Source organism: Dreissena polymorpha, chromosome 4 (genome assembly GCF_020536995.1).
Source record: "Dreissena polymorpha isolate Duluth1 chromosome 4, UMN_Dpol_1.0, whole genome shotgun sequence".
Taxonomy (NCBI): Eukaryota; Metazoa; Mollusca; class Bivalvia; order Myida; family Dreissenidae; genus Dreissena; species Dreissena polymorpha.
This window is the reverse complement of record NC_068358.1, coordinates 93,172,263-93,189,321: the sequence shown is the minus strand read 5'-3', so window position 1 is coordinate 93,189,321 and position 17,059 is coordinate 93,172,263. Positions and strand designations below refer to the sequence as shown.

At 35.0% G+C, this 17,059-nt stretch overlaps 1 protein-coding gene across 6 annotated transcripts in view; it reads right to left on the bottom strand.

The window, feature by feature from the left end:
* Positions 1–271: 271 nt before the first annotated feature.
* Positions 272–17,059, bottom strand: part of LOC127880190 (magnesium transporter NIPA2-like) — a 263,454-nt gene continuing 246,666 nt past the window's right edge. The window contains exons 1-7 of one of the 6 annotated variants that reach the window (XM_052427465.1): positions 16,250–16,573; positions 13,749–13,853; positions 13,323–13,655; positions 12,134–12,190; positions 7,783–7,873; positions 5,246–5,406; positions 272–4,595 (exon numbers count right to left, since the gene is read on the bottom strand). In XM_052427465.1, coding sequence (XP_052283425.1) covers positions 3,838–4,595; positions 5,246–5,406; positions 7,783–7,873; positions 12,134–12,190; positions 13,323–13,575 — 1,320 coding nt within the window. In that variant the 5' untranslated portion in view covers positions 13,576–13,655; positions 13,749–13,853; positions 16,250–16,573 and the 3' untranslated portion in view covers positions 272–3,837. Of the gene's footprint in view, positions 4,596–5,245; positions 5,407–7,782; positions 7,874–12,133; positions 12,191–13,322; positions 13,656–13,748; positions 13,854–15,120; positions 15,193–16,186; positions 16,574–17,059 lie in introns of those variants that run through there. The other 5 variants (XM_052427464.1, XM_052427462.1, XM_052427467.1 and 2 more) reach the window with 5 other exon arrangements.

The window sequence follows — 17,059 nt, the reverse complement described above, 5'->3', positions numbered from 1 at the left end:
GGACGCTTCCGACTTTGTTTTGTCATTTAATTTTTAATAATTGTTCAAAAAATAAATTTATGATTATTCAATTTTGTTTCCTACAAAAAAATATAATAAAAAAATGAACATGAATCTTAAAGATTAAACAATATAAATACATTAAACGTTATTTATTCTTGCTGATGAACAAATGGGCCATGAAACCAACAAAACAACGCGTGTGAACGAAGTAAAAATAAATAATTGAAACAATACGATATGCATTAAAGGCACGCAACACAACAAAATATTAAAAGGCTCGTATATTTATGAGTCGACGTAAAAACAATATACAACAGGTACTCATTAATTTACATGAATATCTTAATCAGCACATATCAATAACATTAATCCTACCTTATCGAGCATGCGATTTTCAGTATAAATTAATATACGATATCCTACAATCAAACGAATCAAAACTATATACACAGGTATATCATCGTTAAGTATGGTAGTTCGTATTACATATATGATGGTTAATACGTAAATATAAAATTTGAACTAAAATAATTGTGTAAAAACATGGATTAAAATCAGTGTAATAGAAAATGCAACAATGTAAGTCTAAAAAATCCTGTTTTTAAAACGTTTGAATGAACTAATAGTTTTATACGAAGGCATAAACGCATTCATATAAAAATATCAAATTCAGCTGTAACTTTTACACATTTTTTTAACAAAACTGTGACCTATGACGGTATAAAGGTCAGCTAAATTGAAATCATGAAAACTGACCAAGGTCTATCATTTCAAAAGTCGATGAATTAGTGTCATATATATTGATAACGCACAGTATTATATCAACAGTACGTTCATCAATACGTGATAAAATTAAATAATCACACACACAAATTCAGTATACCGAACATTGTAAAATAAATCTTCATTAACATGTGAAATCACTTTACAAAAAAAAAACAATTATAAAAATCGATAAACCTGATGAGTTGATGCAACACAGTTACATTGTAGAAATCTATTCCATTCGATTGATTTAGTCTCAGAAACAACTTCAACCAGCTTTTAAGTAGTAGGACAAAAACAACTTATTTTCTACCAATAAATGAATGTACCTTTGTATTTAAAAAAATTAATACAAGATTGTTGGAATAACAATTATAAATGTATGTATTCTTGCAGCAACGTAACGAAACATACATAATGCCTGCAGTCATAAAATAAATGTTTAATGATAAAAAATAGTTATTTTATTATAACACATATATGTACACCTAAAAGACTGTGCAAAATAATAAGTACACGGTAAATAAACTGAGAACCTAAAAAGTACAGAAAAAAATATTGACAAATAGCTTCCGTTAACTCATGAGACACATTCAAAGCAATACATCTCGAAGATACAGCTATGCAATCTCACGAGCATTCACGTGAATTCGCAAGAAATTTCACTAAGGACTGCGTGCGCATGTGCTAGAGGGGCTGATGTGGCCGAGATCGCGAATAATAATAATTTGTTTTACAGTAATAAAAACAATAAGATAATAATGATTATCATCATAACTGTTATTATTAGTAGTAGTAGTAGTAGTAGTAGTAGTAGTAGTAGTAGTAGTAGTAGAAGTAGTAGTAGTAGTACTAGTAGTAGTACTAGTAGTAGTAGTACTATTATTCGTATAATATAATAATAATAATAATAATAATAATAATAATAATAATAATAATAATAATAATAATAATAATAATAATAATAATAATAACAGTGTTATTAAGATCGGTAAAACAAGTTGATTTAGCTCTTTAATGAAGCAATACTAAATTTGATAAAGTTGACAAACAATTGAAATTTATTCTTTGACAAAAAAAGCAAATTTATGTACGAGATATTACTAATCTAAGTGGATATTTTTAATAACTTCAAAGACTGTGTAAAAATATATGTATGCAATGCCATTATAAACTTTTGGCAAAAAAGTTTGGACAGAACCTACAGTTAATGCATAACATTCTGCATCATGTACATTAATTATAAAAAAATAATATTTTCGTTCATATTTTAAGGGACTACGTGCATTATATTAAAACATGCACAACAACACTCCTTCCTTTGGTCAACTGTTTAAAATATAGCTTTCTTCATCGATCAGTTAAATTATATATAAACCCTCCTCCGTTAACCTGAAAATACCTTACTTGTGTTTCCAACCTAGCTTGTATAAAATAACCGTTATTGTGCATTGTGGTGCAGTGATATCGAGTTTGCTTTTGCTACTTAAGTTCCCGTGTTCGAATACCGGCAAACACAAAGTTTTATAAAATTTTCTTTCTTGATGATATTTTCAACTACTCTAAATATTGGTGTAGTGTTGGTAATTATAAAAATATGTTTAAAAACAAAGATGTGTTTACAAGTACATGTAACAGAATATATCTAAGTAAAATATTTCTTTGATGTGATAAGAATGTGTAAGTCGCTGTTTTTATGTTTGTAAGTTTTTTTAATAAACTAAGCACAATATAAGTCAAACAGTCAGATCAGTATATTGCAAAACATATTGCGAAACTGATGAATTAAAGCTATTCTATGTGCATTTGTAAAATGTGCTTGAATGTTAATAAAATGAATGAATTAGGTTGTAATGTAAGACAATCAAATTAAGGCTAGAATTGGATTGTGGTAAATGAGTAGTTAAGCCGTTTTATTATATATTCTTAAGCTACGTAATGACACAAAAAGGAAAGAGCACTATTATAAAGACGCATTACTGGCATACAATTGTGTTTATATTCTCGAAAAAAAAACTAAAAAAGTACAGAGCATCTACAAAGAAATTAGATTTCAATCAAAGTGAATGAATAAATTACAAATATGATTAATGACATGAAATGTGCATATCACAATTGAGTTCTGAGGTCCATCCATCGACATCAGAGTGTCTCTTAACATGTGCATAACATTGAACTTAAGTTGCCTCCCTTTCACTGCACAGTTAGTATTAAAATACAATTCGTTCTTTACTAACCGTTTTTTTTTCAATACGTTTATAGAACTACTGTTTTACAATTTGATATATCTCGAAATACACCGACCATTAAAACCTTAAACTAGAATAAAACTGAATCTTCAAATTAAAAATAAACACCTTTTTTCAAGGATTCACGACGTTAAACATTTGAATTGTGTGTTGATACCTATACCCAATGCAAAGTCATAAAACTTAATACATACAGTTTAATAATTCTAAAAACGTATAAGAAAATGCATCACTATATGTTAATTTTTAAATTCCGATTATAAAATAGGTTTTTAAACCATTGCAAAAAAAAGAATTTTGAAAATTCTGATAACTTCAATGGTCTGATTACTCAAGTAGTAATGTTTTACAGTCAGTAAAAAAGCAAATACAGTTTTATATTGTATTAAATTATCTTCTCTGATTGTTTAATAGATAAGTTATTTTAAATTTAAGCTTTTAAGTATTGTTTTTTTTAATTTGCAAAATATGTACGAGACACATAAACCTCGATTTTGAGCGAAAACCATGTGTCTATATTTACTGACAATGACCTTTATTGTTGATCATGATCAAATGTCCATCGAAAAGGCGAGCTTCAACTGTCCATTTCTCAAATCTGTTTTAAACACCAGTTGATGATGGCCACAGAAAAATGTTCACTAGCGCATACGCTCACCAGTAACGTGTTCATACACGCCTATAAGAAGGAACTAAGTCATTTTATAGGCATCCGATCGCAACAGACGCAAGGTCTCCTACATGACACTTGTAAGTATTATGCACATAATATCGATTTCCCGTCCCATTTTAAACTACACACACCCACATATCACAAGAATCATTCCATTACTAAACTTCCGTTCACGTTACTAGTGTACGATATATTACTATTGGAGTCCGTTGTTAACCCGTCTGTCATTTTGTCCCTCTCCAACATGAACATATCTACATCCGGTTCCTCGTCGGGGAAAGGCGTCTGCGGCGGGCAGTCATTAATAGCGGTCTCTTCATCATGACTGAGATTCTCGTTCTCCTCGAGAAGATGATGGTCGTCATGGGCAACGCCCATTGCGTCACCGTTTTGTGCGGTGTTTGGGTCGGTCTTCTGAGCCTTGGGCAAATTGCGCAGCGAAATGTTCATGTTCTTGAACGCGTTCAGGAGAAATATACCCGACACGATGACTAAGAACCCGATTACACAACCTATAATGTCCTCCACGGTCATGTTACCGAATTCCTTGAACATCACTAGCGAGAACATCACGGCGCATGACGTAAATATCACGTAATACGTCGGTGTCACTATTGCAGTATTGAACGTGTCCAAGGCTTTGTTGAGGAAAACCAACTCAACCATACTACACGCGATCACAATTGCGGCCATCACGTACGTCAGGAAATTGTCAAACTCATTTCTGCCATTGATTGTTTCTTTGATGGCGACACCGAAACCTTTGGCCCCCATGACGGTGAACGACCCTAGACACGAGCAGACGCTCACGTAGACAAGCACGTTCTTCTGACCCCATTTAGGGGCCAGGACGAAAATGCTGACCAGGGCTATGGCTATCAAGGCTACCGAGAGGATAATTATACCTGAAATAGTTGCAATTGATAAAATATCAATAATATATGATAATTTAGAAATTTACTTCTATAAATGTAAGTAATATTTTATGAGTACAATTATTTATGATGTAATGACACTGAGAAACTCATCATAAAATATTTATCTTTCGCAAAAGATTAAACTAAATGAATCAGAAGCGTGTTGTTTTTCTCTCTTACATTGATAAGGTATTTAAAGAATTTAGCCCGCATAATGCAACCCAATTTTGCCATTGTTGTAACGTGGCTTTCACATTTAATATCCGACGCATAAGATCCACAGTTGATAAAATTACCTGACCATTCACGTCAATAGTTAACAGATGTTGAATGTCCAATTAACGGTTCAGTCTTACTTAACACTGTATGCCATATCTAAATCACGTCATAATATTAACCATAATCTATGAGCACCAATATCTTCTATGCAGTCCGCACATGTTTATCAGGAACGAAACCCCGCCTAGACTTGATTTTTTGCTGAAAAGATACTTCATTTCGACGAAAAAAAGCCATACCAGCTAGGTGTGTCGTCCCTGCAAACTAAACAGGCCAATCTGGGACGACACTTTACGCACATGCTTTAAGCCCCATTCTCCAACATCGACGCTCAATTTAAACGATCGTGTATGCTTTACCTGGTTCGAGTATACGATCTAGCAAGCTCTCCATAGTCTGGATTTCCTGCTCCTGTGGCGAGTGCACGACTATGAGGGTGGAGCCGAAGATGCAGAGAGCGCAACCCACCTTGCCCAGCAGGTTGAGGCGCTCGTTGAGGAAATAGGAGGACATCAGCGCGCTGAAACATGACGGCGGTACGGTTGGCGGTTATAATATAAATAAGTTTAAACTAATATCCTCAGTTAAGAAACATGATCATCATTACAGTAGAAGTTGAGCTGGAGACACTTCTTAAAGAAAGCGTGCTGAAACATGACGACGGTACCTCTAGCTTGGTCGGAATACGTGATACCATGGCTTTGCATGGCATTCGTGTATCGTATAGTTAAAGCGCGTGAAATAGATAAACATTTTCAAGATCAACCCTTTATAGATTGTTATTCGCGTCATATGTTCTAGACTCGATGGAGTAAATCGTTAAACCGGGAAGTCATATAACAGCAATCTTTGCGGAGACGGTATTTTCGAACGTTAGGCTTAATGAACAAAGTTAGACATCAGACAGTAAACAGTTTATGCGGCTGTTTTTTTCTCTAGAATGCACGTGTTTATAACTGTCTGTTTATAGCAAAGGGTCTTCTAAGAATCATGGATACTAATAAGATGGGTAGATAATTAAAGGCAATGTTTTGGAAAAAAATTAATTCGTTACTTGAACTACGCATCTCGTACACTATATTATCGTGGAATAGTAATAAAACACTTGTCTCCCTTGTATCGTAAAAACTATAGCTTACTAAAATGTCTTTATTGGTGGCTTACGAATTTATACTTATGTCTGATAAGTATGTGTTCTGTCCTAATGAATCAAATGTAATCTGATATTTACTTAGAGTACATTTAAAGCATAGTTTAAAGGCGAGACTGTCAATATTCAAGAGTCAGTCGTACATGATCCTAGTTTCCTTTTCAACAATATTTGGCGAAGGTCCAATGTACCTGCCTTAACAATGTTTGCACTTGAGCTTAGGTTCAATCGGCAGTCTTAACCCGTCAAAATTGTATGACAATCCGACAGAGGACACTTAATATAGGCCATATAAGACACTCAACAAAGAATGTCGTAGATATGAGTAAAAAAGAAACATGTAGGTGGGCCACTGATAATATACCCGATAGAACTTCGACCCTACTGTCTCATTTTCACAAGAGTCTCCAAGTTTAATTCTACGTCTCTGATTCACCGGCATACTAAATTTAGGTCAATCCCATTCATACATCTAAAAATGCTATTCTTAGTAAATCAGAATAGCTTCCGTGCGTCAGTTACCGGTGTTGTGTACCTGTGTGTAGATTTGGTATACTTGAAAAAGAAAAAAGGCTATAATAAATCCAAAACTGGTCGAAGGCTAAATTCCTTTAACGACGGCTAATAATACATTTAGATAATGCACAAGTGACGTGACGATTGAGCAAAACTAACAGCAGTTACACAGAAGTCGCCTACATACATTCGGACGTACTTACGTACTGGATGGACAAATGCAGCGCATAATGCCTCCCATTGAGTAGAGAGTATTTAAGCTGGATGGGTAAATGCAGCGCATAATGCCTCCCATTGAGTAGAGAGTATTTAAACTGGATGGACAAATGCAGCGCATAATGCCTCCCATTGAGTAGAGAGTATTTAAACTGGATGGGTAAATGCAGCGCATAATGCCTCCTATTGAGTAGAGAGTATTTAAACTGGAAGGACAAATGCAGCGCATAATGCCTCCCATTGAGTAGAGAGTATTTAAACTGGATGGACAAATGCAGCGCATAATGCCTCCCATTGAGTAGAGAGTATTTAAACTGGATGGACAAATGCAGCGCATAATGCCTCCCATTGAGTAGAGAGTATTTAAACTGGATGGACAAATGCAGCGCATAATGCCTCCCATTGAGTAGAGAGTATTTAAACTGGATGGACAAATGCAGCGCATAATGCCTCCCATTGAGTAGAGTATTTAAACTGGATGGACAAATGCAGCGCATAATGCCTCCCATTGAGTAGAGAGTATTTAAACTGGATGGACAAATGCAGCGCATAATGCCTCCCATTGAGTAGAGAGTAGTTAAACTGGATGGACAAATACAGCGCATAATGCCTCCCGTTGAGTAGAGAGTATTTAAACGACGAACAATCCTAACATCTCCAAGCGGCAGTGAGTTTTAATCCGCGAACAATTTGAATCCTGTTCTGGGAAAACTAAACGTTATACATGTGCGTGAAGTTTCGTCCAGATTAGCCAGTACAGTCCACACAGGCTAATCAGGGATGATTCTTTAGGCTTTTATTGATTTTTTCTTTTCAATTATGTATGTTCTAAACAAAAGTCGACTGTAGAATGAAAGTATTGTCTATGATTAGCCTGTCTGGACTACACAGGCTAATCTGGGACGACCCTATACGCACATGCATTTAGCTCACATTTTCCAGAACGCTGCTCACTATAACATGTAATCCACACAAAGTCTCCAATAGGAGAATAGGAGAATTGTAAGCCCCTACCTGCAGATGACACTGAGAGCCCCTAACGGAGTGACGAGGGTCGCCGGCGCGAACAGGTACGCCAGGAAGTTCATTATCTCACCAACGATCACTGAAACATGATGAGAACGTACGAATATAATATTAATGAAGCATGCGATTACAGAAAGTTTCGTGTTAAAGACCATGAACTTAATAGTCTTTGGATGAGAAAAAATGGCAAGCACTGAGATCTGAATCGCAGAGCACTACATGTGCAGACCGCAAATGCATTTAGCCCCTTTTATGCAGAGCGCTATTTAGATCACAGAAAACTTCATGTGCAGACCGCACATGCATTTAGCCCGTTTTATTTAGAGCGCGATTTAGATCTCAGTGTTTGCATTTGCGGGCTGCACATGCCTATATGGGTAGCCAATTTCCGCTGTAATGGATACTTAGTATTTCTGTTTAAAGCAAGTCTCTTCTTAGGTGGCAGGGGATATATCAGTGAAAGGGGGATCCATCTCTTCTTAGGTGGCAGGGGATATATCAGTGAAAGGGGGGTCCATGAAAATTACTGATCTTTATGGTAGGTGTTACCTATGGTCTTTAAAAATCAATTAGGTATTTATAAGATGTATTTCTTGTGTTAGGTTGTAGAAAGAATGTCTCAAAATTTTGGGAAAAAAACATTAAAACTAGCCACAGCTCTCTAGCAAGGAAATTTTGAATCTTAAAAAAGGAGGTTTTCACTTTTGTCGGAAGTCAATATTTCACGCTGCAGAAACAGAACAAAACTTTGAAGGTAAATTGTGAAAAATCTAAACGTATGGGAGACGCTCATTCAATAAGCACGGTTTACCCGAAGCTAGGCTCGTATGAGGTACAACATTTCAGTCCCTATGCACCTTCAATTGGGACAAACAGTCTTATAACAATTGGCATTTTTTTGTTTCATTTAGATCACGCAGTAGTAAAAAAAGTGCGTATCCTTAGAATAAGTTTCCTTTACCATTTTGGACTGTTACACGGATATTGTCCTGAAACCTTATTTTGACCTCTTGAATGTCAATAATAGACCTTTGCTTGGGTAGTTAGAAATGTTTAATATTTCTTGCATTTGCTTTTTCGACTATTTACATACAAATTGTATGCATGGATTGAATAGAAATTATTCGTTCATAAAATTATACATATCGAATACAAATTATTGGTTCACAAATTCATACATGAATTGAATAGAAATTATTAGTTCATAACTCAAACAATTTGAAAAAAATATATATAAAGAGACGCTAAAAAGTAGAACGAATGCCAATGACGGAAATAGAACATGGCGTTACATACATTACACAACAAGTTGCGGTATTAAATGTCTTTGAATATTGATTTATTATATAAACTTTAGTGTTAAGCGAAACTATACCATTAAGCAGTAAACGATCGATGTCTTAAATACACCACCCGATCATATTTCTATATTCGATCTATTTCTATATTGAGCCCGTATTTACAAATACGCCAGATGGTCAACAGCGATTGACAAAAAGTAATTACATGTACTACGTAAAAAACATGGCACATTTAATGTATATAAATAACGTTAATGGTTATTCATTTAAAATACGAAAAACTTTAAAAACTATTTATAACACGGGTATACTAAGTTGTTCTTTGGTAGTTATTTGACAACACCGCTTCTTTGCTTCTTTTTTCAATTTACATTGAGATCATCGCTTGTCATACGATAATTTCACTGCCAATAAGCATTTCAAAATCAAAGGATTTGATTACATCGAACGCAATTTGTTATCTAAGCAACGCGACTCTTGAAATGAAATTGCGAAACCACTATTTGATATTTCAAAATTATATAGTGCATGTGCACCACAATTAAATATTTTAAAATGATGTTAAACATCAACGCCATTACAAAATGTCTGCTCAAATATTTAAACAATAACGCTCCAAAGAAATGGCAAATAAACGGTCCGCGATGCGTGGGGTTATTTTATCGATCTTGGAAACGAATAACGTATAAGATGTAAAACAATAGCTGTCTCCATAGGAAGACATATGCCCCCAATAAACGCTTTGATAGAAGTTAATGAAATGCACTTAGTGACCCCATGACCTAGTTTTTGACCCGGCATGACCCATATTCGAACTTGACCTAGATATTGTCTAGATACAACTTCTGACCAAGTTTGGTAAAGATCGGATGTGTACTATTTGAATTAGAGAGCGGACACGAAAAGTGTGACAGACTGACAGACAGACGGACAGTGCGAAAAATATATACCCCCTTTTCTTCGAAAGGGGGCATACAAAATGTTCGACCTATCCTAATTATACGTGCCGACGCGATTTTGTTATAAAGCATTACAGTTTGAGATTTTACTCACGTTTTTGGTAGATTTGATCATAGTCACCAAATTAGAGCACACACAAATGCGAAAAGAGATTTGAATGACTTCTGTGCGTCATTGAACACACTGATAAAAGTGGAAAATAGTAAAATGCTAAACAAAAGCAGTTTTGCCGAGCAATCTACCCTTTTCGTTTGGCGATGTTACAGACAACTAGTGATTAATTCTTTTAAGCCTACGGTGTCACAAATTGTGATCTGTTGTTTTGTTCCGGAAATTACAGCAGAGCATTCAAATCGTTACGGAAACACGCCACCGGAGAACACGCGCGTGACAGGAAATGAGACGTTATAATGGAAACGTGCTGCATGAGACAGGCGGAGACTTGGGTGAATCAAAGCGCTGAAGGCACTGAATTTTTTCGCCGTTGTATAATCTTAGACGCAACTCAGTTTTCAAAATTAGTTTAAAGCTTTTTATATCGCAAGTTTGAAATGACCACAACCAATTCAAATTTATAAACAGTGTATCTTAAAGCACAGGTCGAGATGTGTTGTTTTCTTCAAATCATTGATACAGCTAATCAGTGTGCACAGGCTAATCTTATTTGACATGCATTAAGCCCCGTTTTCCCTGAAAGATGCCAATATGAACAGATTTGAATAATAAACACTAGACTGGCCAACGTTGTCTTACTAGCTGTCAAATACTTTTGAATACATACACGCTATGTAGTGTACCAGTGGGAACTATAAACAGGCAGATAGGGTGGTTAGAGCAGACGCTTCAAGCGTTCGTCGTCTGCTTATTTTACTGCAGTTATCCACACAGGCAGTCACGGGTTACGGTTCTTAGCGTAGTTAAGCCCATACTAATTTGCAAAATTGCTTTTACATTATTTGTGAGCTAATGCTTACAAATAAAAAGTTAATATTATAATGGGTATAGAATAATGGAGGCAGTTTGTTGTCCAACTTGTTGACGCTCTCAAATATTAAGCTACTTTTTATATTGGTAATATTTGGAGTTCCAAAGAATTTAGCCCATAAAAAAGTACCTCTAAATTCTTTGCGCGTCTTATAGATAAGACAAAAGCAGAGGGTAGATAAATGAAAGAAATCAATTTCTATGAAATCAAATACATTGAATTTAATATACTTATACATTGAAACTTCAGCTGAAACTTTATTTTGACCTCTTAAATATGTCAATAAAACACCCTTGATTAAGTAGTTAAATGTTTAATATTGCTTACATTTGCTTTTCCGACTATTTACATAAAAATTGTATGCATCGATGAAAAATAAATTATTGGTTCATAACTTCATACAATTTGAGAAAAAACATCTCCAAGCGAGCATGCGCGTAAATAAAAAGGCTAAACGCTATCACGCATGAATAACTAATGAAACAGAACTCGAGTTTGCGGTGTAAAACGATATGAATTATTTAAGAAACTTAATACCGACTACTGAAACTCGAGTCCGATTGCACAAAAAGCATCATTGAATGAGCTGCATGTCCAAAAACTCCACTATCGAATTTAACCCTATCAGATATAAGGGCACGCACGGTTTTGTGGTCTCATAAGCGGACAGGGTAGCTATTGATATGACTGCGCGAATGCAACTGCTGTTTTGGAGATACGCTGACCGCATATGGCATAAGACCCGTTTTCGCATGACGAGGCCCATATGAATTAAATGTGTGACATAAATGACTACATCAGCCTACGTTATACGATGTAAAGACCCATGACGTCGCCTTTTGTATGACGTGTTTGGCACGTGTGATTTCAAAGTGTTTGAAGCATACATTTGCTATAAGTATCCAGCACACTATTTTTCTTCGCTACTTCAGTAATATAATAAGTCAAAACTATTACAAGTATGGTATAATTGTTGTTGTTGTACCTTCCCTGCAAAATACCTGACCTTCTTCAGAAGAGACTTTTTTATTTACACACATTGATATCTGGTTTTCCAAACGACCGACTCATACTTATGTACAATAAAACTTACTTATGATCATCCCGGCCCACCATAGCCACTGCTTTAGGTAGGCAAACCCACCATCACCTGAAAGCAAACGTTGGATAACCGATTGTAGTAACGCAGGGTTGCTTGCTCAAATTTTTACTTATTAAAGTAAATAATTACCCAACTATTTGAATATAGCTCGATGAAAAGCTCTGCATTGAATACAAAAATATATAGATGTTTTCGACCGAAGAGTTACCTTAAGTGTACGGTTCATTTAACATGTTCTATTTATTATATTGAAATTTTTAATAACTACACAACTTACTAAAATAATTAAAGAGATAACTTATCATAATTAAAATCACACATTTATATGAATGTATTCATTTTAAGTAAGATACGGTTACGGTCCAAATAACACGGAATCGATATGCCTAAATAGCTTAATTACAATGACTTTACATATAGCTGTTTTATAGACATCCTACTTTGCTAACGAAAGGTCCTCTACAACATGCTAACGGAAGCTGTTTGTTCCTTCATAGCCTTAATCCGGATTTGCTAGAAAATCCTTGAACTTATCTGGGGATTAAAATCGAGCATGTTTTCAAAGGCCGCATATCATGTTAAGTACCATATCAGCTATGATTATCTGGATAAAACAATGTTGTGTACCTAAAATATATCAGCGTTGTCTCATAATTGGATCAGATGCATTTTCCAAAGTTGTGGAGATCCACATAACGACAAATCAATGACATAACTTAACAAGACTATTGTCAAGCAATATGGTCCCCAACCGGTGAAACTCCACCATTGTCAGAATTTGTTATATGTTATTTTTTTATTCGTTGCCATAGCAACCAGAATTTTTGACGTAGGAACAAAATGAAATGACGTCCATACTCTCCATATTGCCATCTATCCATGTTTCAAGTTTCATGAAAAAATATTAAGAACCTTTTTAAGTTATCGCAGGATCCAGAAAAATGTGACAGACTAACTGACTGACTGACTGACTGACTGACTGACTGACTGACTGACTGACTGACTGACTGACTGACTGACTGACTGACTGACTGACTGACTGACTGACTGACTGACTGACTGACTGACTGATTGACTGACTGACGGACAAACAGAGTGCAAACCATAAGTGCCCTCCGGTTTCACCGGTAGGGGACAATAAGCAAGTGGTATACACCATTTCAATATATTATTACAATACCTGCACGAGTGCCTTGCGCCCTCGACGCGTTAAGAAGGCCTTTCTTCTTTAGAATGAAGCTACTACCGGTAAAGCAAGCGGAAGTGACGGCAAGCGCCAGACCGATCCAGAAGTTCTGAATAGCCTCCTCAGGCGTCTGTTTTGTCCACAGCGTCGTATTGTCGGAGACATTCACTGTCGTCGACGGAAACGACGTCGTCGTAGCGTTGGCGGCGTCGGCAAACTTGCCGGCGGCAGCTGAGACGTTGTTCATTATTCTTAGTCAATATGGACGGATAGTCTGAAGGGATTGGTGATGTTGTTACTTGAATTAGGCTAATTATATATGGGTTTCTGAAAAAGAAATACAGTTAGTGTTAATAAGCCTTCAACAGGTATCAAAACTTATGTCAAATTAATCATTTTTGTAAGCGATTTTCAACTTACTTATATTGTTAGACTCTTCAAATTGTCACGGAATCTTTCTGCATGATTTACTTATGTGTTTTCCATTGAACTCCCAAATGCGCAAAATTTCCTAATCTTATACACCTGCAAAATCAAGAAACTGCCTTTAATATTGCAAATCCACCATCCATCCGCAAATCCATAATAAATGAATTCTCTACTTTTCTATCAGTTCGCTTATTTGATTTATATAAAATGTAAAAAAATATGCATCAAATATGCACACTTTGCTCGTGAAGAAATACAAAACGATTTTCAGGGTGTGAGTTTAATCATGAAGAAATCTTAATGCCGACGTTATGCTTTTGCACTTGATTTTTCGTTTAATTTGACAGAACATTAAACTTTATACATTACTTTATCAATTTGTTTTCAACATATTAATGTTTTGCGACTAAATTATAGAGCTAGATAAATAATGTTTTATATCCGTTTTATTTTATAAAACTGAACGTGTAAGTTGTAAAAAGTCTACGTACTTTACTTCAGAAAATATAACATGCTCTGAATGTAAAGAAAAGTATTCCAAATAATTAATCATGAAACATCATTATTATATAAAAAAGAAGAAAAAGAGAGTTAAAGTTTTACAAAAGAGCTTCTTCAATCTGAAATACTTTTACGTGATCGTCTGACATGGGTCTAAAATCACTCCAACGTTAAAATATCTTACGGATTCGACTATAATTACCCGTATATGCATTATGAAAACTTTCGTTTCAGTTTAAATCAAGAAAAATAGACATTAAGAAGTCGCATAAGTGTTAAAAAGCCTTGTAGGCAACTCGTAAAATAAATAATAAAACATCGAAAATAACCCTGCGGCGTGCCGTGTAGCAACACTTTGTATAATGGCAAACAGGCCCATTTCACGAGTATTAGTATTGCACGACTAAAATTAATTTTAAAAAGAAAATTAGAAGCGACTGAAAGCGATTATTTCCTTATTTTCTTATAATATACAATGTATACACAATCATGTTAGAAAATACACCGATGTTGTATTATAATTTATGTTCTTGTGAATATTTAGAGAAAAAGTAAAGTAGTTTTAGGAATATAGCATAATGCGTACTCACAGAATGTGTTTTTTTTAATCGACGACCATTTAACGTACTGTAAAAATAAAGGTGTCTTCAATTTAATCAATGTAATCAAGTTAACGTCGGCGTAAGGAAAAAATATTTTGCTGAATGAGTGTAATTTTTGCTTGAATTGATCGAAGGAGTGAGATAATAAATCTTGCAAAATATGTCAAAATATGACCGAGACTCATTCAGAATATTATTCATAACATAAATACCACCCACGCCACCCATGCGTTACAAATGAGTGAATAACAACACAATACCGCGGCTAGTCGGGGTCTATCCTATATGTTCACATTCCACACTTTCTTACGTTCATGGCTTTTGAACTGTGACTGTAACAAAACGGGGCATTGTGAAGCTTTTAATTTGGCTTTAGTGCTCGGGGAGATTAACGTGTATTATGGTTGGTATTAAGTAAGATTGGTCAGGTAAATCTTACATATACTTAATACTTAATTGATAAACCAATAATGAATAAATGTGAATAACAAATTATCCGTATGGATATATCCTTTTGAACTCACATTGAGGTAGTGAATTTCATGTGAAAATCATGTGCTAAATAAGCTTAAATGTTCTTGTTTCCTGGACACAAATGAAAGTGCACGATTTCTTTGGGATTTAATAAAAGCTCATTCAACGTTACCTGGTCATCAGAAAGTGAACATTCCAATTTCATCGTAAAATGTTCAACCATATTTCATCCGGAACCAAACTTAAAATTATGTAGTCATCGTTCTATCTTTTGAACGCATATTCGAGCGTGACGAAAACACAAATGTGCATATCTTTTACAGCTTATGGATATAGGATGACACTCTATGTGTATGGCCATGACACTCCATACACGAGGGAAGGTTATTTACAACTGAAATAGTTTGCATACCTTGTGTACACAGCCCATAAATCCCAATTTTATCATCAACAGTATTCAGAGGCGATCTCATTAGTGATTAAAATATGAATCTTAATACACGGTAAATCAATCTTACTTTACATGGAAACCATATTTAAAGCGTTTGGACCAACGTTATTCATAATCTGAGTACAATTATTGTCACATAATTTGATTACCTTTTAAGTTGAAATGAAGACGGGCTATTGTTAACTCAAAGGCATTACATCCATCCATCCGTCCGTCCGTCCGTCATTTATTCATTAACGCCTTCATTGATTCAAGCATTTGGACAAGCATGGTTATATCTTAACTACGGTACATGTCAAACAAGTATCACATTAACAATACCCGCATAAATATAAAGATCTTGAAAACAGATGAAAATAGATCTTCCTTTTTCTGACAAAATAATACCAAACTTTTCTGACCTAAATAGTCGAAGCACACGACATACATATTCCGTTATTATCACAAAAATATTAGTGTCTTACACCACTAAAAGTCGAAATGAATTGTTGAACATCTAAGTAGAGTTGAAACCAGCTATTTCCATCGGGGATGCATTTTTATCTTTGATATACTGTCACAAATTTGCTGTAGTACACTAGACGCGCAACTGCATGATGTCATTTTGTAAGTCATTTCAGTTTCGCCATCAGAACATTGTCACAATGAGCAAACAATGGGATCCCACGCCCGAAATAAAGTTTTGAACAATTCTTCAACACATTGTTTTTGCTATGCGAATGTTCTAATACACAATGGCATCGTTCAGCTTAGTAATCAGTGTCATCGTTCAGGCAAATATGAAGGGATATCGTTCACGTAAATAATCAGTTTCATCGTTCAGGTAAATAAGAAGCGATATCGTTCAGGTAAATAATCAGTGTCATCGTTCAGGTAAATAATCAGTGGTATCGTTTAGGTAAATAATCAGTGTCATCGTTCAGGTAAATAAATAGTGTCAGCGTTCAGGTAAATAATTAGTGGCATCGTTCTTGTAAATAATTATTGGCATCGTTCAGGTTAATCATCAAATTGTATTACATCAATTGTAAGCTCGTGCATGCTTGAAAATTCCACGCAAAATCAAAACATTGTTCAACAAGCTATCAACAACACACTAGCACTGTGTTGTCTACGCTTGTAATATGGCATTATTAGACACACTTACTAAAAATTATTAACTTTTACTAGTCATGGAAAACCAGCAAATATGGTGTAATAATCCATCTGTATCGCTGCAGTTGAACAATCTGCGAACAAATATTTAAGTATAAAACTGGAATCTTATATAATAA